General features: G+C 54.9%; 1 protein-coding gene across 1 annotated transcript; it reads left to right on the top strand.

The window, feature by feature from the left end:
* Nucleotides 1-449: 449 nt before the first annotated feature.
* LOC128277537 (MOXD1 homolog 2-like) lies at nt 450-17,679 on the top strand. The gene is made up of 6 exons (XM_053016010.1): nt 450-741; nt 13,030-13,185; nt 14,525-14,803; nt 14,877-15,062; nt 15,434-16,261; nt 16,631-17,679. Exons 1-6 carry the CDS (start codon nt 463-465, stop codon nt 16,991-16,993), a joined length of 2,091 nt encoding a protein of 696 aa, XP_052871970.1. The 5' UTR covers nt 450-462; the 3' UTR covers nt 16,994-17,679.
* The last annotated feature ends 3,315 nt before the right edge of the window (nt 17,680-20,994 follow it).

The following is a 20,994-nucleotide window of genomic DNA, read 5'->3' as shown; positions in this document are numbered from 1 at the left end:
GCATCATCTGCCCGGCCATAATCGAATCCCCCGGCTTGGCGGCTCCAAAATATGGTGCGGTGCGCCGCCCTGGTAATTTATGGCGTCACCCGCGGCACCGTTAAAAATGTCCATAAAACACAGGACCCTTAGGGCAGACCCCCGATCCGGGAGCCGGTATCCGGTTTTGCGGGCGAATGTTTACGCGGTGATCGGCTTTTAAGGAACTTTTTTTTTGCCACGCAGATTCGCAGCCTCATTACTCATGAAGAATGCTTATTTATTTCCATCTCGTTCCCTTTCTCTCTCTCTCTCCACAGATTGTAGTGCCGTTCGGTGTTGGCTTCGCGGTGCACCGGAGCAGAATGTGGTGATCCGATCCGATCCGAGAGCCACTCGAGAGAGAAAGTGAAAATACAAATTGTCCATTCTGTGCGAAGCTGTGGAAGAAGAATTGTGAAGAAGCGAAAACTTAGCAGCGAAATGTGTTCAACCAAAGTGTTCTCGCCGGCGGCGGCGGCGCTGGCGACAGTGATCGCCGTCCTTGCGGTGGCCGCCGGGGCGTCCGCTGCCCACTGGGACCACGCGGTCGATCTGGACGAAAACTATCGGCTGCTGTGGAGCATCACCGGACAGGACATCACGTTCGAGGTGCAGGCCCGCACCCAGGGCTACGTCGGGCTCGGCTTCTCCACCGATGGCACCATCTACGGCGCCGACATCGTCATCGGGTGGGTCGATAATGGCCAGGTTCACTTCCAGGTAAGTCGCACGGATCGCGCGCGCGTCATGATTTACTCGATTGAAAACATGATTCGGCCGCCCACGGGACGTCAGGTTTTTCGGCTTTGTCTTCGACTCGCCTCCGCCTCTTAATCTGCTGTCTTTCGTCGCCGATCGCTGGACAAGATCAATATTTGTTCACGGGTGGTTTCGGCAGGCTGGAGCTGTCGTCGTAGCGCGTCATTTCGGGCGCGATTATGCCCTCCTCTGCATTTATTGTGTTCGCTTTCTGCGTTGGAGTTAACTGTTCCCCTGCTCCGATCACGACGACGACGGGCCTTTGGTGACGAGATCAGCATGATCAGCTCTGTCTGTGCTCATTTTTCGGGGGGTTCTGAACGCATAAATCACAAAAATGATCCGCTGTTTATCCGATCCCGATGAAGGTGGAACTGTGGCGGATGCCACAAAAAAAGAGGCGCACCACGAATAATGATATCAGTTTAATCGCCAGAGCCCAGAGCGACAGACAAACAAACATTTGGACATCATGATAATCCTCCGAAAGGAGTTTCGGATCCACCGGCCCCGGGGACAACGGTTCTGGGTTGCGGTTTATCTGCTGCACGATCGCGAAAACGAGGGCCAACTCGGGCAAAAACAACAACTACCAAACGAGAGCAAAGGGTTTTCCGAAAGGGTCATGTCCCTCGGGTCCAGATTTTATTTGATTTTCCCCGTCCCGGGGCGCGGCTCTCGATATACTGCGATAATGAACGTGCTCGTAACAAAAAAAAAACAAAATTATGATTCTATTATGAGCACACACACACACACACACTGGTGACCCACAAGAAGCCTGTCTCGGGCCCCGGTCTCGGGACATTTGGTTCGGTGACTCTCTGTTTATAATTTAATTAATGTTATTAATGAGTGGTGATAAATTTCCCGCTTTTCTTTCGCGCCCGCCACCACCCCACGCGGTTTCTTAGCGGCCCGGAACGGAATGGGGACGGCAGCCAGCACTTCGGCCGGGATGCTGGGCAGATCTGTTCGGTTCCGGGTCGGTCCCCGGTGCGCCCGGGGGGCGAAGGCGATCCGGACGATTCCGGCTCCGGACTGATCTGGGGTCAGCGATAAGCAAATATGCGCACCGCGCGATGACCCAAAAAGAAAACGGCGCGCCCGAGTCCTCCGGGGGCCGGTTTTTGCTCAACCCGCGCGCCCGCTTCATCTTCATCGCGATAAGCATCGTGGCGTGGCGTGGCCCAACTCCCGGAGTCGGCGGATTCATAATTAGTGGGCGCGACGGCCACAGGCTCGGGCCAAAAGTTATGGACAAAAAAGTGCATCCGAAGACCGGTCCGTGGGGAAACAACAACCGAACTCTGTGTGTTCGGCGAATGAATGTGTTTCGCGACATGAATTAGCACCAACAACCCGTTCGGTCCGCCTTTTTTTTTTGGTTGGCCACCGTGGCCGGAATTTAATGACGCGGCAAGTCGACGCGCTGGTTGTGCGGGCGCTCCTTATGGAATGGTATAAATCATACAATTAGGCGTTTGTTTTCGATCCGTGCCTTGTCCGTGTGTCGCTGTGGTCACCGCAGGGAACATTTGTCTTCCGTGTGGCCAGAAGTCCAGCCGTCGTCCAGCGAGCGGGGCGGGGTATTTACATAGGCACGCCACACCACGCCGTTTCGCTTCTGGCGCAAAATGGCTTCCCTCAGGAACGCTGCTTCCTGGGAAGCGCCCCATTTTCGGGGCGTGGAAAACCCGAGTCCACGCTTTTCCACACGCACACGCCACCGAGCAAGTTGCCGAAAAACTGTTGCATAAATTACCCGCGAACCCGGGGATCGGCACCTGCCTGGCCGAAGAAGCCAAACGAAGCCCCAGCTTTTTGGGGTACGTGTTTGTGTGTATGCGTAGCTTGTTAGTGTGATGATTTAGAGGTTGGGAACTTGAACGGGAAGCCCGTCCCGACGCCGCCATCTTGTGCCCTGGACCGGGGCCGAGAGATGGCTTACAATTGATATTGTTCTTTTTCTGGGGGGGCCGCCGTTTTGGGGCCTCCTCCTGCTCCGTTCGGTTGGGTTCGGTGATTGGAATCAATTTGGACACAACGGAACGGAACGGAACGGAATCTGGCATCTTCGCGCATCGTTCCGTCGGGACGGGTTGGTTTGGGTTGGCGCGAACCTTCGGCTTCGGAACCTTAACCGACGATAGATAAACTATCTTGATTGGTGGCAATCATTTGGCTAGTGGCTGGGGCGCAGGGACCATTTCTTGGACCCCCGACCGCGCGAGAGACGCGACCGCGCGGACACGGGTTTCGAAATCGAAAATGGGGAAGAGGAACGAAGCGAAACAATAACCGAGAGCCGAGCAAACCCCCCTTTGTTGTGTAACTAGGCGCGGAGGCCATGTTCTAGTTACCCGCCTTTTTTTTTTTTTTTTGGTCGGTTGCCGGTCTCCGGCGAGCTTCCCGGAGCGAGTGGTCCGGATCCGAGGGACATAAAAATGATATCATATTAGACGGACGTCGACGGGACGGTTTCGAAAACGGTCACGCTCTTCGTCTTCTTCGGCTACTTCTGGCTGGCTCTTCAGTTTTCTGGGCTGTTGCGTTGCGACTCCACGGCCGGATGATGGGATGAACCGAGCACAGTTTTCGGCCGACTGGGGTTGGGGCTTTCTGGGCCATGCGTAAATTATGACTGTGTAATTGAAGCTGAAGGGAGTATCAGTTGAGTTGATTAAAATCAATTTGTTTTGATTTGCGCACCGGAGGCCGCCGCGTGCCAACAACCGGGCATCGTTTTTTCGGCCACAAACCCCGCCGGGATCGCCGGGCCGGTCAACCCAAGCGCACACTTGCCAGCAGCAGTTCCCCAATTTACATCCAACTCTCTCTCTCTCGCACGCTGCCGAGACGCTTGATTAATATGCTCCAATCTGCACTCCAGACTCTCGGAGTGGCAGAGAGCTGAACGGCGATTCCGCCGGGACGATTGGTGGACCCAGCTGGTCTCTGGCTACCGCTCGCTCTGTGGCACGGTGCAATGCTGGTAATCCTTCAAGTTTTTATCCACCGTCCGAAAGCAGGGGCAAAAAGGATGTGGCGCCATTTATTTTCTGGCCAACTTCTGCCAACTGCCAACTAGCGAGTTGCAAACCCGCCACCCCACGACCACGGCCACTGCACACCCGGCCCCAGAGTGTTTCCAGAGTTACATGCATCGTGCCATGCCAGGCAAACGGTTCCGGGTCCCGGGCAAAGGATGAGCGAGAGAAAGCAGATTGCTGCCGCTACACGTCCACCGATCTTGGCTCGCTGGTTGGGCAATCCGGGACCCGGGAGCTTTCGTCTTCCAGTCAATTCCAGGGGCCCGGGGCTTCCAGGCGGCCCAGCCCAGTCAACGGATTTGATGGATACCTCCGCTCTAGCCCGGGCTTCCTGAGACCGACCGAATCTTCGTAACAATCGTATTACTACCGTGGGCAAAATATATCGGGAAATGGCTTCTTGCTCGAAAACTCTCTTCCTATATTCTTTTATATTTGTTCACATTTTCGAAACAATTCGATATGTTCTTTTTTGGAATACCCTTCAACAGATTCTTAGTTTCGGCTCCTATCACAACTATTAGGAGTCCAGAAATAAGCTAATAGGTGTCTAGTGGTCCAGTTGGAAGGAACTCATGATGCACAACACCAACACAGTCATACAAAACTGTTACTTTCCGCTACTTTTCGGCCACAGTAGTATCCTGTGCCAGCGAAAAGAAAATGGGACTCCCAACACAAGTGCAGCGCACATAACCGTTTCCGATTCGATGCTGCAGCGGCCCTTCTTCCGCTTCCCATCGGTCCCTCGGCCCTGCTGGCGGGGGTGCAACGGAACGACACCTGCTTTACACGTTTTAAAACAATTTAATATCCGTCCCAACGACATCGTTTCTGGGGCTCGGTTGGCTGGCTCGGCTGGATAAACAAATCTTTAGCACACAATCCGGCTCTCCGGATGCGGCTCAGGTGCTGCTACTTCGGGGCACCCGGCAACGGGGTTGGTGTGGTCAACCGCAAGCACACGGCTCTTCTTGTGGTGTGTGTGTGTTTCTGTGTTGGAACCAGTTTATCTTCTGCAAAACGTTCTTCTCTCCAGCAGATGCGCCCCGGAACGGGCGTAGTTTGGGGCCGCACGCAAAAAAGCGGGCGAAAAAATATGAATTTTCCCAGGTCTCTCTCCGCTTCCTGTTCCGGCTGGTGGCCGGTTGCGTACGCCTGTCGAGAGGCAGATCGGTTGTTTCGGTTAAGGTCTAAATCTAGCCCAGAGTGCCCGCTATTATGTGTGCCTTGGTGCTCAGACTGATAAATGTAATATGCAAATTCGAGAGACACCATACCATAACATCGCTCCGGGGGCCGGCCCAAAGGATGAAGCTTTCCCGGAACAGCGGGTCCTGTTGGTGACTCCAGAAAAATACCGCCATGGGATGCCACTCTTGACGGCGGACAACTTCATGATTGTCCCCGGGCACACACACACACGCCCATTAGACGCTGTGTGCTTGTGCCGAGTTGTGTGTGGTCTTTGTCCACTTCCTCAGGGAAATTGACGCTTGCAAGGAGATTGACGCCAGATATTGGACAATTTCATTGGATGGACGTGGTGTGCCCGTGGGTGCGCCATTTCTGTTCTCTCTCTGTGTCTGAAAATGCGACTTCCTTTCGGACGATGCGAACCATTTTCCGCATCCCGGAGGAGGAACTCCCGGAACGTGGTGTCTCGCCTTCTAATGGTTTTGCGTTTCTGGAATCATCCTGGAGACTCCGCTCCAGGTTCGCAGACATTAGACACGTTGCACGGAACTTGCAGAAATAAAAAATGGAAATGAAGAAAACGATAACCGCACTTTAAGTTAGCTGTCTGCCTGTTGCAGACGAGAGGAACGCAAAACATGTTAAAACGCCCCCTCGAGAGCATAAAAATTCCTCACCATTCAGCCCATTTTCGCACACACAAAGCATATAAACGCATAACCGTCACGAAGTGGCCGACTGGGCCGGGCGGGCGGACGGGCGCGGTGCTGAAGGACGGTTGGCTGCAAAACATTTCGAAAAGAATACTCATTTCACAATGATAGAGATTTATGATTTGCTTTGCCAACTCGGGCTGGCCAGCCCAGCCAGCCCGAGAGAGCCTACCTTTTTCTCCGGGACGGCTGCGACTTCCGGCGAAGGAAACGAAGACCACCGGAGCCGGGCGCGTCCCGGTTGTGGTGGGCGGGCTTCTTGCGGGGTTGATTTGGCAAACCGAGCGTAGAAAAAAAGAGCGCCCCGAAAAAGTTTAGCAAAATAATAATCGTTGGCACAGAGAGCGAGAAGAAGACCCAGGCCTGGCCCAGGGAACGGACAAAGTTCCAACACGAAGGTGAGCGCTCAAGGAGACCAGAAAAAGGGGCAGCTCCTAACATTAATTGGTAGGAGGAACGACTCTTTAGGCTACGAATTTGTGTGTGGCTGTGTGTGCAGTGCGGGGTCTCTTCTACCCTCGGCCCGCCCTGATCACTGATCTTGTCTTGTGCGAGTTCTTCGGAAATTCCACCACCAGGTACCACCGGCAGTTTACGGATCACGGAGTTCCGGGACGCGGGAGTCAACGGAGATCTTTTATTGCACTCCCTGGCTGCGTTTTGCGTACACTTTTCTCTCGTTTTTGGGCGATTTTTATATCCCCCTAGCACACAACACAAACCATTCCAATTCCGAAATTATGGCCCTGCCACTAATTTGAATGATTTATTTGACCAGGAACTGTAGACAGCGTGAGAGAAGGAGACAGCAAACAAAAAGTGCAAAAGAAGACCCCTAACAGTTGGGTCGGGGACCTTCCTTCGAGAGAGAGAGAGAGGAGCCGGGCATCTCTGGGCGCCATTAATCCACGTCCCGGTTTGTCCGGTGTGGCCACTCATGTGGAAGAGTGGCCCCATTTTTGGGCACACGGCGCCCGGTCGATCACACAAAAGCGCCTCGGCCTCGGAGTGTACTAAAGGCCAACCGAGGACCGCCGAGTTGGGCCCATAAACGTTCCCATTTAAGTCCACATTAGGGCCCCCGCCGGTTCCGGCGACCCACCGGCTCTGGGTTGGCAACAACTCAATCAGCGAAGCATTTGGGGCAACCTTTTTCGGTAGCACTTCCGGAGTCAGCGAACCAGTGTCTTAAACTATCGCCCCGGGACCACCGGTCCAGCATCCCCGTACGGCTGCTGCTGCCTCTGCTAATGAAGGTACTTCAAATGACCCAGAAAACTTGCGAACATATTGCACCTGTCCGAAAGCACGCCGCGCGAAGGTTTGGTTAGGTATTGGTCTGTTCTGGAGCCTCGCCTGAAAGTTGCGTCCGTGAGCCGGGCGCATCCTTTCGCATCCCCGTATCCATTACACAGGACGGCGGAGGACGCATTAGCATTTAGATTGAGTTCGAGTTGTGAAGGAGCCCCGGACACACCTACTCTGTGTCTGTGGGAGGTCCTTTCGGCGACCTTTCCATCGATGCAACATTTACCAGCGCCCAGCGCGCGGCTACTCCTGGACGCCCGCCAGGCAGTGTCAATGTTTTTGAGGCAAGACGACGATTCCCGACGAGGTTTAGGTCGCGCTCTCGTCGCCGAGAGCTCCGAGGAAAGCCGAGAAAATGATGGAATTTAATTTTTGAAGTCATTTTGAATAGAAATTACTTCGCCAACGAGTTTCCATCGTTGGGCGCGAAGAAAGACAGAGAGAGAGAGGGAGAGAGAACGAGAGAGAGTTAGAAAGAATAGGAAAGACGGGGTCAAGGTATCTGAAGCCAGTCGGAAGTTTACCTTACGCGCGCGCACCCCGTAGCGTTTCGGGTACCAAGGGTGTGCTTCTCCTGCAGAGAACCGGGTCCGCGTGCTTCGAGTCTACACGATGTCCGGTGGCTTCAGAATTTGGTTTATGACCCGGCCATTCACTCCGGTCCGGACTGCATCCGGTTCCATCTGTTTACGATTGCACCCAAAACACACACCAACGGCCTGCAGCTCGGGGCTTTAGTGTTTTTCTCTTCCCCGACTAAGAAGGCGCAGGTCACTTCGATGGCAACAGTAAGTGCTGACGCGGTGCATCACCCATCCACCGTTTGACAGATGGTTGGTCCCTAAAATAGATCGTAGTAGCCAATCCCGGAGAAGTCACTGGATTTTCATCTAGATGTTTCATCAGACCCCGGCGCATGGTCCGTTGGGCAACATCAAAACACATCTCGCCCCGCGTAGCAGCCAGTCCGGGGTGGGGGTCGCCCAATTCAGGAGGACTTTTATTGTGGCAAACATATTTTGCTCCGGCCAAGGGATGTAATCACGGCGCCCTGATCTAAGTCCGCCCGAACGACGACAAACAAACTGCTGCTGCTGCTGCTGCTGGTGGAGTAATAATAATTTGGCGTCATATTTGTCTGAGCGCGCGAGGATGCGCTGTCCTGTGGTCTTAAGTGGGAAAACTTTTCCATCGTCGCCGGCGTCGTCGCCAGCATCGGCGTCATTACACGCGAGAAGGATGAAGTTAAGCAAGAAAAATACCGTGGCCCAAAACCGGTCGGGGAATGAAAGGTCCGAGAGAGAGGAGACCCGAAAAAAATGTAAGATGTAAGACCAGACGCGGGGCTGCATTATGATTCCTCATTTGGTTCTGGGGTGTGCTCCTCCACGCGGTTCTCCAAGTCATAATAATCATAACCTTGCGTCGTTACAGCTGAGAAACGGTATCCTGTGGCCGGGCTGAAGAGCAAACCCTCTGCTCGCCAGATGGCGGCTACGATGGTCCCAAGTGCGCACCACCATCAGCAATTGAAGGCAGCATAATATCCATTCTATAATGATGATGACGACCGGGCGATGATACCGGCGCCGAACTCTGCGCGTCGTCGTACGTGTGTCTTGCTTTATGTTCGGTTCCCGGCTGCCCCGACGTACGGATCGAAGTTTTCGGAGGTTCTGAAGCAGCTTCTGAAGAAGGACCGTCAGACTCCTCGAGTCTGTTCTGGGTAGAGGTAATTGGCCCACCCGGCGGCATTAGCCCAGATTCTGCTGGCGGCGGGGGCAACCGTGCAAATCCGACGCCGCCAGACACACGTTGTGGATTAATTTTTATTAATTAGTCCATACGCTCCAGACGGCTGACTGACTCTGGCGCCAGGTCCTCCACAAGCGACCGGAAAGACACAGCCGGGGAGCGGTCGAAGTTTTTGTGGCCTAACGGGACCAAAACGCTCCAGCGCAGTCGATGGCCGACTTTTGCTAGAAACTGTTTTGACTTTAATTCAATTTTGCTCACCTGCAGCCCAGTGCAACCAACCCGCGTTCCGTGAAAACGGGGTCCGAAGCGAACCGACTGCGTGTGCTGCACTTCTCAAGATCGCCATTAAACCACCTCGGTTTATGGGCTCTCCTCACTGTGGGGCTGGGAACCGAAGGGCGAGCCCGTAAACCTCGATTCCAGTGTGCCGTGCGCTCTGTTGTCTCTCGTGTTGTGCTTCAGATGGGCTTCTGAATTCCCGGCGCACGGCAGAAAACCAAGACCACGAAGACGATGACGACGCACCGAACGCAAAGGGCCCGACGACCGTTTGACGAGGGAAAGAATAATTGCTTTTAATTAACATTACTTTTTGCCCTCAGCACACCCCGGTCACTCCTCCCGGTAGCACCTACAGCATGTGTGTGTGTGTGTGGGTCAAGAGGAACCTCCGGACTTTGGAAGTTTCTCATCGGAATGTCTTGGTCCGCTCTGTGGGTCTCGATGGAGCATTATCTGCTCCCTCCCTCTCTGCGCCGGGAACATTCCGAGTGTGCGGGGAGAGGACCCTTCAACGTGCACACCGTCCACTGGGGCATGCTAACAACCCACACGGGGCCATTGGTTTATGTTTTATTCTTCCTCACCCCGAACGGAACCAACAGAAAAAAAAACTTTTATTGTCCCCCAGCACGGTCACGGTCAGGAAGGGGAAGAAGTTACGAATGATCTGAATTTCCGTAAACCCACAAAACATTAAATTGAAATATTTTCAGTCCCGGACAGCTTCTCCACTCTCAACGGCTTCCGAGAAGCGAACGGGGGAGGGCTACGAATTGTCCGACAAATCGAACGGCGCGAAGAGAAGACGCCAGAAGAACGGGGTGATCGGGTTGATATCGGAGGGTGCTGCCGTCGGGGCACACGGCGCGCGTGAGAACATCGGCGGCTGATAGTGACCGGGATCGTCTGCTGTGGATTCCGCCTTTGATGACTCACCGAAGATTCCCGGCGGTGGCGGCGGCGTCGCTAAAGTTTTTTGGGATGTTCAAGATTTACGCTCAATTAACTCACCGTCATTACGATAAGCGAAGCCGAAGGACGGAATCCTGGGGCCTTCGAGTGTGTCTCCTTTTTTCTTGTCCCGCCATTCCGTGTCCTTTCGATGGAATTCCAAACGTGAACTCTCCACGGACTCCACTCCGAAGGCCACATTCCGGAGCGTAACCTCGTAGCATACACACACACACACACACACGCGCGCATAGGACCTGAGAGGCAGCATTAGCGACCGTGGAGTGCGCGCGACACCGCGGGGTCTAAATTTAAAATGATTGATCGCCTCATCGCCGCCATCATTAGAGTAAATATTAGTAGCTACAAATCGCCGGTAGCGCCGCCTAGCGGCCGGACGACCCTCTCCGAATCTCTGTTCTCCGTCACTTTTAGAGCAGAGCGAGCGAAATGTTGCCGTCCGGGTTTCCCGATCTGGCCTGGGAGTGCGGAAGTTTCCGCGGACGCGGTGACTGGACACATTTTTGGAGGGGAGCCGGGCGAATCACTTGACACCGATAGTTTTCAATCAAATCCGTCCGGCCGGCCGGTCGGTCCGTCGTCGTCCATCATCTCATCTCAACCCACAGTCCATCGGTGGTCTCTTGGCGATCGTCAAACGGAACGGAAAACAACGTCTTGGAACGTTGGAAAACCCAGATTCACGAACTCGAACGGAAATTGATTTCAATCAATGGCGATTGTTGCGTTGGGTCGCTTTGGGGACCGGGTCCTCAAATCGGTTCCGGGTAGTTCGTGTTTTTCGGCGCCGGACCCTCCGGACCGGTTGGCTGGAGTTTTATTGGCCTGTGGCGACCTAACGACGGATAGTGCACGGTCCCCACGAAAATCCGGAAGTAAAGCGGGCGGAAAAAGAGACTTAGACCCGTGCGTGCGTCCCCCCCCGGGGGCTCTCGTAAAAGACTCGTCGGCCGAGGAAAGATTGATTCGGAGACGGAGCCTTCTGGGGGCCGCTGGGGATTCAATTTTACCTTCTTTCTGGGTCACACATTAAAGACCCCCGGACCCAGGTCAACCCGAGGGAACCGAGCCTCCATAATCAAAAGTTGAATTAATTTTTTGTGCCTTCTCACCGTCGCGTATGTGTGTGTGTTGGTGTGGCACAATTTGCGAACTTTCACTTACCACGACCGAAGAACGATGATGATGATGGAGGGTTAGGTCCCAGAGGTCCCATCCACACACACACGTGTTAGAAGCCGTGGGTCTCGGCGCTCTTTGAGGTCGCGTCGCAATCACCTTGGCGCACCTTGTAATTATCGAAGTCGCGGCCGCGGCCACTCTCTCGCGCAAGAGGAAGCCGTGGCCGCGCAAAAACAGTTAACTCCAGTGAAACAGCATCTTTGAGGCCGGCGGCGGCGGCCGTCTTCCGACATCCGGCCGACCGGCCTCGATAATCGTACGTTCAATTAATCAAAAAAAAAGTCCCAACGGTCGCTCTGTCATCGTCCGGCATCGTCGTCGGGGATTTATTTGGGTTTCGCGCCACCGCCACCACTTGATGTAGGGTCCGGCTCGGTCCCCCGGGCTCTCTCCGACCAGGGTCCCGGAATTAGCCTACATTCGCGCAGGCCCAATTAATCTTGTCTCCAGTCCGCGCCACCACCACAGAGGTTGGTGCTGTTTAAAATTAGTCACACGTCGGCGTCGTCGTCGTCGTCCTGGTCTCTGTGGTCTTTCTTTGACAGTTGTGTGTCCGTGCGCGTCCGAAGGCGACACACCGGTTTGTGGTTTTCATTTTTCTTCGAAGAAGCCGCGGCCGAGGACACTTCCGGAGGTGTGACGGCGGGACTGCGACGTGCGGTGAGGTGCCCCCGGACGCGGCAACATGAGAGAAGAATGTTTTATGTTATCTCGACATCTTGCGCGACCCTCTCGGGGCTGGCTGGCTGGCTGGGGCCAACTCAACAATGCGGCGGTTAGGTCGCGTTTGGGATTTAGTTTGTTTTGTTTTTTCCCCGAAGTCTATTTGGTCCGGTTCGGTGTAGAAGTCGTCGGTCGCATTCTGCCTGATCTCGTCTAGGGTGTTTTGTCCTCGATCCGGTCTCGAATCTCCGGACTCTGCTGAAGGAATGTTGCTCGAAGGCGTCGCCGTCGTCGCCATCGCCGTCTCCAAGTTAATTACTTTTTAATCCTTGCGATGTTTGGCGGCTAGCTCGTGTGTGTGTGCGATGGCGCTTTGACTCATCGCGCGGCGGGATTAGAGCTGCTGCTCTTGGCTTGAATTCCCCCTTGGTTCCCCGAGAGGTGTCGTACGGGGCTTAACGCGGCTGCGGGACCGTGTTTTTTGGTTGGGGCAGGTGCCAACGATGGCGTGTGTAACGGCGCTCAACGCGGGATTATGAACGGAACCAACACTTGACACACGAATGTCCACACGGTTCCGTGCTCTCGTTCCGTGCACGATTCACACTTCCCCTCACGGAGCCAGCCAATTCGCACCTATTGACTTATTGGCACACCGCGGCACCGTTCCCACCGTTGCAAACCGGTACCCCGGGCTGGACCAAAACATTAGCGTCCACGACCCCCCTAAACCTGTGTTCGGGCCACCTAGAGATCCTATAAACGGGAGTGTAAATTGTACGACTCCTTTCGCTGGCCATCCTTCGGCGTGAGTCGTGAGTCGTTGGTGTGAAACAATTAGCACCCCGGATTTTTGTTTTTTTGCAAAACTCTGACCACCTGTTTACGGACCGTCACACCGGACCGGACACACTTACCTTCTCTTGGCCCCGAGGCGGGGTTGATTTTCATAATTTATGCACCAAACTCTCCGAACTTCTCCGGCTCCGAACGGAACAACGGATGATGGGTTAATTTATTCGACCGGCCGGAGTTTATTAAGCCGAAGTCGGCTTGCGCGCGCCGTACATCGTACATTCCCAGATTGTTAATCGCTCCATTCTCGTTTCGTTTCGTTTTAGGACCGGCACTTCAAAATGAACAGCAACGGCGAACCGCACGTGGATCCGTCGCAGGACTACATTCTGCTGCTCGGCTACGAGAACGCAACCCACACGGTGCTGCGCTTCCGCCGGAAGCTCGATACGTGCGATACGGCGCAGGATGTGCCGATTACGGTAAGTGTCGGCCGAACGGCCTTTGGATCTTGGGGGGTTGCGACGCATTGACACACCGGAGTTGAAATTCGGATTAAACGAAACGTTGTTGTTGTGGCCAGTTTTTGTGTTTGCGGAAATCCACCGAAAACCCTGGCCAGCAAGGCTTTAGAGAGCAAGAGCATCAAAAAATAACGCACGGAACGCTACGAGCCGCTCGACATAAATTATTGCATCCATCTCTCCACTTGAAACTACCCGAGATTCCCGGAGACCACTTGATGAAGAAAGCGTCTTCAACGACGATGACGACGACGAGGGCCAAAGAAGAGCAAACACGCGGCCAGCAAGAAAACAACGCGCAAGGCATCGTGCAATCGTGAAGTTCAAGACAAGCACCGGACTCCGACGCGCCAGAGTCTACGCCGCCAGGCCAGGGACGTGGCCAGAGAGAGTGTATCACATTAAGTTCATCATTTTTCTCTCCATGCCGTGCGCGGGTCGAGTTCAGAAATGGAAATGAATGGACGTTCCTCCCGGCGGTGGTGGACACCGCCGCCGCCGCCGCCGCCGCCGCCGCCGCCGCCGCCGTTTGGTGGCGCGCTTCGGCCGACGATGATGAATTTATGCAAATAGCGCAAAAATTGCGCACTGTTATGAATGCAAATTCAAATTATAAAACGCTTACAGCGCCACCGTGCCGCGGAGAAGAGGGCCACGCCGGGTTCCGGATGCACCCGGATTTTCGGACGAGGCGGTGGCGGAGTGGCGGAACCGTTTTTCGGCTGGCAGTGATGGATGCACCTACCACCAACCGGCGTTGGCCGTAGCGCTTCTGGCCATTACGCTGGCGCTGGCTGTGCTGTGGTTTACTGTTGGGAGTTAGATAAATTTTGAAATCTGCAATTCCTACCGCCCCGAGGGAGCGAGTCTGGACCTGGGCGAACGGAGAGTATCACCGAACTACTTCCACCCCGCAGATCACTAACTAGCCCTGCGGATATACCTCCTTGTGGTCCCTTTTCCGGCGGGGGGTTGGAAATCTGTGAAAATCCCGCCAGGTTGCGATGGCCACTGAAAGTATTGTCGACGAGCTCGGGGGAGCTCTCGGACTGTGTCGGCGATTAAGTGCTGGCGGAGTGTTTGGGTTCTCTTGTGCACGGTCCATTGGCCGGACTTCCGACCGCGAGCCCCGAGCGGGAGGATTTAAATAAATCTGCATACGAATTGAAGTCGATAATTGAAGCGATGGGATCCCTGGAGCTCCGGAGCATTTTGATGAACTTGTCAGTCACAGCCGCCATCGATTGACACGCAGATTGATAATGTCCCCCCCTCTGGCGCTCTGTTCCTTCCACAGAACGACACGATACGCATCATCTACATGTACCACGCCCGGGATCCGAAGAATGGGGCCCAAGGTATCGGTACGCTGCCGGACCCGGCGGACGCGTTCAAGGACTCGGTGCCGATCTTCCTGACGCAGCGCGTCAACCAGGTCCCGATCGAGCTGGACTCGCGCACCCGGACGCTCGAGCTGCGCAACAAGGACGTCCCGATACCGCAGACCGACGACAGCCTGCGCTGGTGCACGATGTTCAAGCTGGATCAGTTCGTCCGCAAGCAGCACATGATTCGGGTAAGTTCCGACTTTCTGGACCATCATCTAACTCCCCTTTCTAACTATGTCCGTTTCCTTCCCTTCCGTACAGTACGAGCCGCTGATCGAGTCACGGTCGAACATCCCACACCTGAAGCACATGGTGCTGTACGAGTGCCAGGGATCGTCCCCGGAGCTGGAGATCATGTCGCGAGAGTTCGGCCGTTCGTGCGTGCAGGCCGAAAAGGAGCTCCTGGCGTGCAACTCGATCGTGGCCGCTTGGTCCCGCGGCTCAGAGGTAAGTCCATCAACGGCCAATGATTACGAATTCCACCAACGGCACCCCAAAGATTCCGTCCAGATAATGGGTTCCTCCGAAAAGCTCGACGTGACGATCGCGACGCGAGAGATTACTGGCTGGACACGGGCGTCCCTTTTCACATAAATAATCGCGCCGATCCACCGGCGCAAGAGAATTATGATTGTTTTGTTGGAGGGCGCGAAGAAGGCACGCCCGGTGTGTCTTCGGGGACATGACGTGAATAAAATTTGGTGGTTACGACAGCGCGTCATGCTGTGCTGGTGCTGAAGGAATTGGAATTCATCGTCGGAACGTCCGCGCCTAACATTGTTACTTATTGTTTTCTTCGCTGTCTCTCTCCCTCGCAGGGCTTTACGTTTCCGCTGGAGGCCGGCTACCCGCTCGACTCGTACCAGGCCCGGTTCTACATGATGGAAACGCACTACACCGGGTTCCAGAGCAACTCGGTCGACCTGACGCCACGGGTCGACAACTCGGGCCTGCGGCTGTACTACACGACGACGCTACGCAAACACGATGCGGGCGTCCTCTCGGTGGGGATCCAGCCAAACTGGCGCCACATCATCCCACCCGGGCAGGATCGGGTCCTGTCCGAGGGCCACTGTATCGAGGAGTGCACGCAGCGCGCGTTTCCGCGCCCCGGCATCAACATCTTCGCCGTGATGATGCAAACGAACCACATGGGCAAGCAGATCCGCCTGCGGCAGGTCCGGCAGCGCGAGGAGCTGACGCCCGTGGCGCACGACACGAACGTGGACGCGAACTACCAGGAGTTCCGCCGGCTGCACAGCCCGGTGAAGGCGCTGCCCGGCGATCGGCTGATCGCCGAGTGTACGTACGACAGCACCGGCCGCAAGACGATCGCCCTCGGGGGGTACACGTCGCGCGACGAGACCTGCCTGGTGCTGAGCCTGTACTACCCGCGCCAGAAGGAGCTCACCTCGTGCCACTCGATCCCTAGTCTACCGACGGTGCTACACGCCGTCGGCATCAACGAGCTGGCGGTCGGCGCAAACCCGATCCGGATCGCGTCGCCACCGGAGATTGCGGGCATGACGCTCGAGGAGCGCCTCCTCACATACGACTGGCGGGTCAACTTCAACGCCTTCCAGTACGTCATCCGGAAGGGGGCCTTCAAGCCGCTCTGTTGGAGCGCCCGCAACACTCCCATCCCGGTAAGGCCATCCCATCAAATAGATCCTTTTTACAACCCACCACCAGCGAGAGAGAGAGAGAGAGCGAAACTGAGTTCCGGATTATCGGTCAAGTGGTGCTCCGGTGAACGAACTAATGAATTTCCAACTCTTCCAATAATCTCGTCGAACCCTTTTCTCCTCGTTCCGGTCGAGAAGTGTTTGCCGGGCGGACCACCGGAGCCCAAACCTTGGCGCAAAGTACTTTATAAATCAATTTTATGCAAATATTGAGGTTTCGGTCGCTCTCTCTCACACGTCCCGATGGTGGAGTTTACCAATGTACTTTTCGCTCCCTGATCCCAAACGGCGGCAGTTTCTAACGTGTTTCGTGTTTCCATCACCAAACAGGGTACGGACAGTATCGATGCTTACGCGCCGAACCTGACGAAAATCTGGCGCCCAATGCCGACGTGTAGCTTCAACGGGGCGGGCCACCACCACCAGGGCAGCGGCGGGCCGGCCGGCGGTACGGGGTACGGTAACTACAACAGCGTCAATCGGTTTGTGACCGAGCGCGACATCAGCCTCGACTGGCCGCCGCTCGAGGACGAGCGGACGAACGTGATCGAGGGTGCGGCCGCCCGCAGCAAGTCGATCCGGAGCTCGGCCAGCGCCACGATGCCCACCACCAGCCTTGCCGCCGGACTGGCGGCCGTGTCGCGGATGATCCTGTTCGTCATCTTCATCAACACGGTCAGGTTAACGCTGTGAGATGCGACCGCAGCGGCGGCTGCTGGTGCTGGTGAAGCCTTCCCGAAGGCGAAGTTGTGATAAGCGCATGGCCAACAGAGATAGAGAGAGCGATGTTCGGGGCGAAGAAAGCTGCCACTACTGGGGCGGCAGCCGGTGGGGCGGCAGCAAGTGATATAAGACTGGGTCTGGGACCGATGGGGGCAACAGTACGTTAGGTGTGCGCGTAACCGCTATAGACTTTTTACCGGTCTCTATTCGGGTAATTCCTGCCCGTCTTTTACCAGAACGTCTTTCAGCCGGCGTCGCGTGACAGTCAAAAACCAATAGAGAAACAAATGAAACACAACGGACGGACGGACACATCATCACAAAACACGTTAACTAGTCATTGTACGAATCGAGAGATGCGGCGTCGTGGTCGTGTGTGTGTTGAGTAGTATGTATTTAATTCAGGGAGCTGTATATGTAAATGAGGCAGCAGACAAATTGTCGCCTTTTACGGAGCTGTGTGTAAATATAGAGAGAGAGATAGAGTGCAGGATCTGTCCGGGAGCTCTCCGGAACTCCGGTCTTTAAAGTGCGCCAGTTTTAGCATTGCAAAGTTTAAATGAATTCCTTGACCACAGAGAGGGCTAGCGAACCGCCCCGGGAACGGAAGCGGAACCGGGCGGTAGCCAACCAACTATTGTACATATTGCTAGTAGGAGCCGATAACAAATTGAAAATAAAATATTGTAAACCGCGAAAGTTGTATCAAACCGATTGAAAACCGTGTTTTTGGTGTTGATTGCACACTCTTCCTCGCTGATGATGTACGTTTCGACAGTTCCGCTGATTATGCACCGCAAAAGCAGGACTTCTTCTGCGCGTAAATGTAAATCGAGTTTCCGGAACCGGAACCAAGGAGTTGCCGATGCCGCCATTCCTGGGCCCCTTTTTGTTGCATAAACTCCAAAACACACACCGACCCCTTTGCAGGGCGTGGTGATTCTGATTCCGGGCCGACCGACAGCCGCAGCCGCCGGATTATTCGACGGGCACCATCTTCACAGGATGCTCCGGCAACTCGGAACCGGAACCGGGCGAACTTTACATCAAACATTCAAATTATTTCCGAAACTAACTTCTGGCCGACCGAACCTCGGCTCGGTCGTCCCGGCGGACGGATATGCGTTTACCAGTGGGCCGGTTGGTGGTCCCTCTGTGTGTGTGTGTGTGTGTCCAGAACAAAGCCAACCCCACCCCACAGGTCCATAGAGGAGCGGGATTGTGTTTTCTACACACAATTGTTTCGGCCGTTTGATATTATCGCCTCGCCGGTGGTGGTGGTGGTCGTCGGCCAACGAACGCATCGACGGCCCCCCGAAAGTGGTGATGCACACGATGCTCCACGATAGTGTGTAGTTGGTCCTGGCCCTGGAACTCTTATCCCGGCGGGTGTGGGGCCGATGCCCCAATTCGCATGCCGGCGCTAGAACAACTTCTCGCCGGAGCCAAATGTGTGTAGTGTTCCGGGTTTTTAACACATCCGGCCCCCGGGCCGAGACAGAGACCGGAGGCGGAGTTGAAGCGAGCGAGGCGAGGGTATCGTTCTATCGCGGAAAGAACTTGCAAACGGAAAGATAAATGTTTGCAGGCAGTAAACATAAAACTTGCGCTCAGCAGCATCGCTGCATCCGGGAACGGGTTGGCTGGCAACGGCAACCGAGACTATAAGTCAAATCCATCACTGCACCAGGAGGCATCGGTGCAACCGGGGTAGGGGTAGGCGACCGGCCCTGTGTGCAGGTCAGGTCAGGCCGGGTCTCTTCTTTCACGGGACTCCTACCCCACGTTGTGGCGAGGTAAACGAAGCGTAAAGTGCCCGAGAAGCCCGGAAGGACACAATCTCTGTCGGGCCGCTCGTTAGCCTTAGACAAAGCTTCTTCAGCTGCTGGCCAACCAGCCACAGGCCCTTCTGTGGAAGGTTTAATTTTATGATAAATTCCGTTCAGCCACCGATGATCGACGGAGGCGCACCGCAAACGGTGCCAGGCGGGTCGACCTGGGACACCAACAAACCGGGTTCCGTCCGTGAGTTTGTTGGCCCGAAAATTGCCTGAATCCTTGACTGACTGAGTGAGCATTGTAACGTCCGCATCGACCCGGAGCGCTGCTAATCGACCATCGGTAATCGTCGAAAGTACCTTTCGCCGCGTCCGCCGAGTCCGAGCCAGGACATTGGGTGAACGTACCGGCCCCCCAAAATCCGGTCGATAAATCGGTCGGCCAATCAATAAATCAGCGCGCGCGGCAGTGGAGAGATTCACTTTCAGGATTGTTTTTCCGTACTGCCAGGACGAATGCGCCATTGATGAACCCGGACCGGCCGGAGCCGGAAGCTCCTTATCAGCGTCAGTATTAAAAAGATTTATGGTCCAAGAGGCTGAGACTGCCGTCCGTGTCCGGCCTCTTCACCGAATGGCCATTCGGCGGGGGGGGGATGTTCTTGTTTTTTCCCCTGAGTTCGGGCGGCATCGGGAAAAAAGTTGCAACACTCGTAGTGCATACCATTAAACGGCGACGGCAAACGAACTGACAATGGAGCTTTCCTTTCGGCAAATGGATTAATTTTCATTGCGTCCCATTAGTCTTATCATTTGCGCGCCCGACCGACCGACCGGCGCGCGGAAAGTGTGGTCCGCGAGGACCCCACTTTCACTTCACATTTGTAGGTTGTCCTTTTTTTTGGCGGGGCGCGATGTTTTTTGCTGACCGATTCCCGCTGCCCGGAATCGGCGATGTCGGTATATAAAACAATTTAAAGATTCCCATCGGCCGCCTGACCGGGTCCTATCGGGATCTCGCGAACGACCAATCTCTCTCTCGTTGGACGCCCATTAAAATGGGCTCCATCCCCGGGATCCGATCGGGATCCGACGTAAACCCCGGGTAACAACGGCCGGGAGCGGGCTCCCCCGGATGTTCTCGAGTGAGTTTAACGATAAAATTAAATTGAACAGAAGCGCAGAGGCGGAGGGGAGCTGGGCGAGGGTTCCCTGCGCCTCGGCTCGGTTGGCTGGCTGGCTCCGGCCCCGACCGGGTTCGGATAAAGTTTTTGGAGAAAATCTCTTTTTAATTTATTTTTATATCCTTTCCGCAAACTTTATGTCCTTTCATGATCCCGTTGCGATTTTCTGTGTTTCTGTGTGTGTGTGTGTGTCCACGGCGCAAGCAGCATGCAAGCGCTGCGCTGGATGATTGCCCGGTAAAAGTGTGTGTCGCCGGACGAAGCGATTATCCGATGCAACGGCGGACAGGGCCGAACGGATAAAGTGTTGTTTAATATATCCTCACATAAACTTTCGTATTATCGTGCCCACACACACACACACACACAGGGTAGATCGTCCACCTAGTGGCCGATCGGTGGCCGTGAGTCTTTTAATTTGCCACTTTTCACCGTTTCGCTCGCGAAGATTCTTCAGGAGCATCTTCAGCTTCCGTATAAACTTCATCGTCGTCGTCGTCGCCGTTGGAACGGAACTACCGGCGGAAAGTTTCACTAGTTCCTGGTCGATCGGTCTAGCCGGCCGCCGCTGGTAGTGGCTGGTGCGAAATCACGACAGATTAATCCACTATAATTGAAATTTATTCAATCGCCTACGTCGCCCGGATCCCGTCGCTTCGCCATCCGGGCTTCGCTGGCGTTTGTTTGGCGAGAAAATGTTAACAAGTTCTGCGCGACCGACCGACCGACGGTTCCGAAGGGTTTAGGGTTTGAAAATTGGCGCTCAAGAACTTCTGCCCGTGCGCTTTCCTCCCGCGTGGCACCTTCTTATCAGTTTCGCTCAACAAGTTCCCCGACATCGAAAGGGCAGAAAAAAGGACGAACCAAATGTAATCACTAATGGAACGGAAAACTACGAGCCAGAGGACCGGGACCGAAAAAGGATAAGGCCCGTTTTTTTTTCTTTGCCTTTGGCACAATGGGACTCCTTCGGTGCCTTAGAGGGTCCTTATCGGTTCGCTAGATTTCG

This window comes from Anopheles cruzii, chromosome 2 (genome assembly GCF_943734635.1).
Source record: "Anopheles cruzii chromosome 2, idAnoCruzAS_RS32_06, whole genome shotgun sequence".
NCBI lineage: Eukaryota > Metazoa > Arthropoda > Insecta > Diptera > Culicidae > Anopheles > Anopheles cruzii.
The sequence above is the reverse complement of the archived record's forward strand: the minus strand, read 5'-3'. Positions and strand labels throughout refer to the sequence as shown.

Coding starts and splice junctions, on each gene's coding strand:
- LOC128277537 (XM_053016010.1), top strand. CDS start 463: ATGTGTTCAACCAAAGTGTTCTCGCCGGCGGCGGCGGCGCTGGCGACA. Junction 14,804..14,876: donor GCAAGCAGCACATGATTCGG/GTAAGTTCCGAC, acceptor CCTTCCGTACAG/TACGAGCCGCTGATCGAGTC. Junction 15,063..15,433: donor CTTGGTCCCGCGGCTCAGAG/GTAAGTCCATCA, acceptor TCTCCCTCGCAG/GGCTTTACGTTTCCGCTGGA.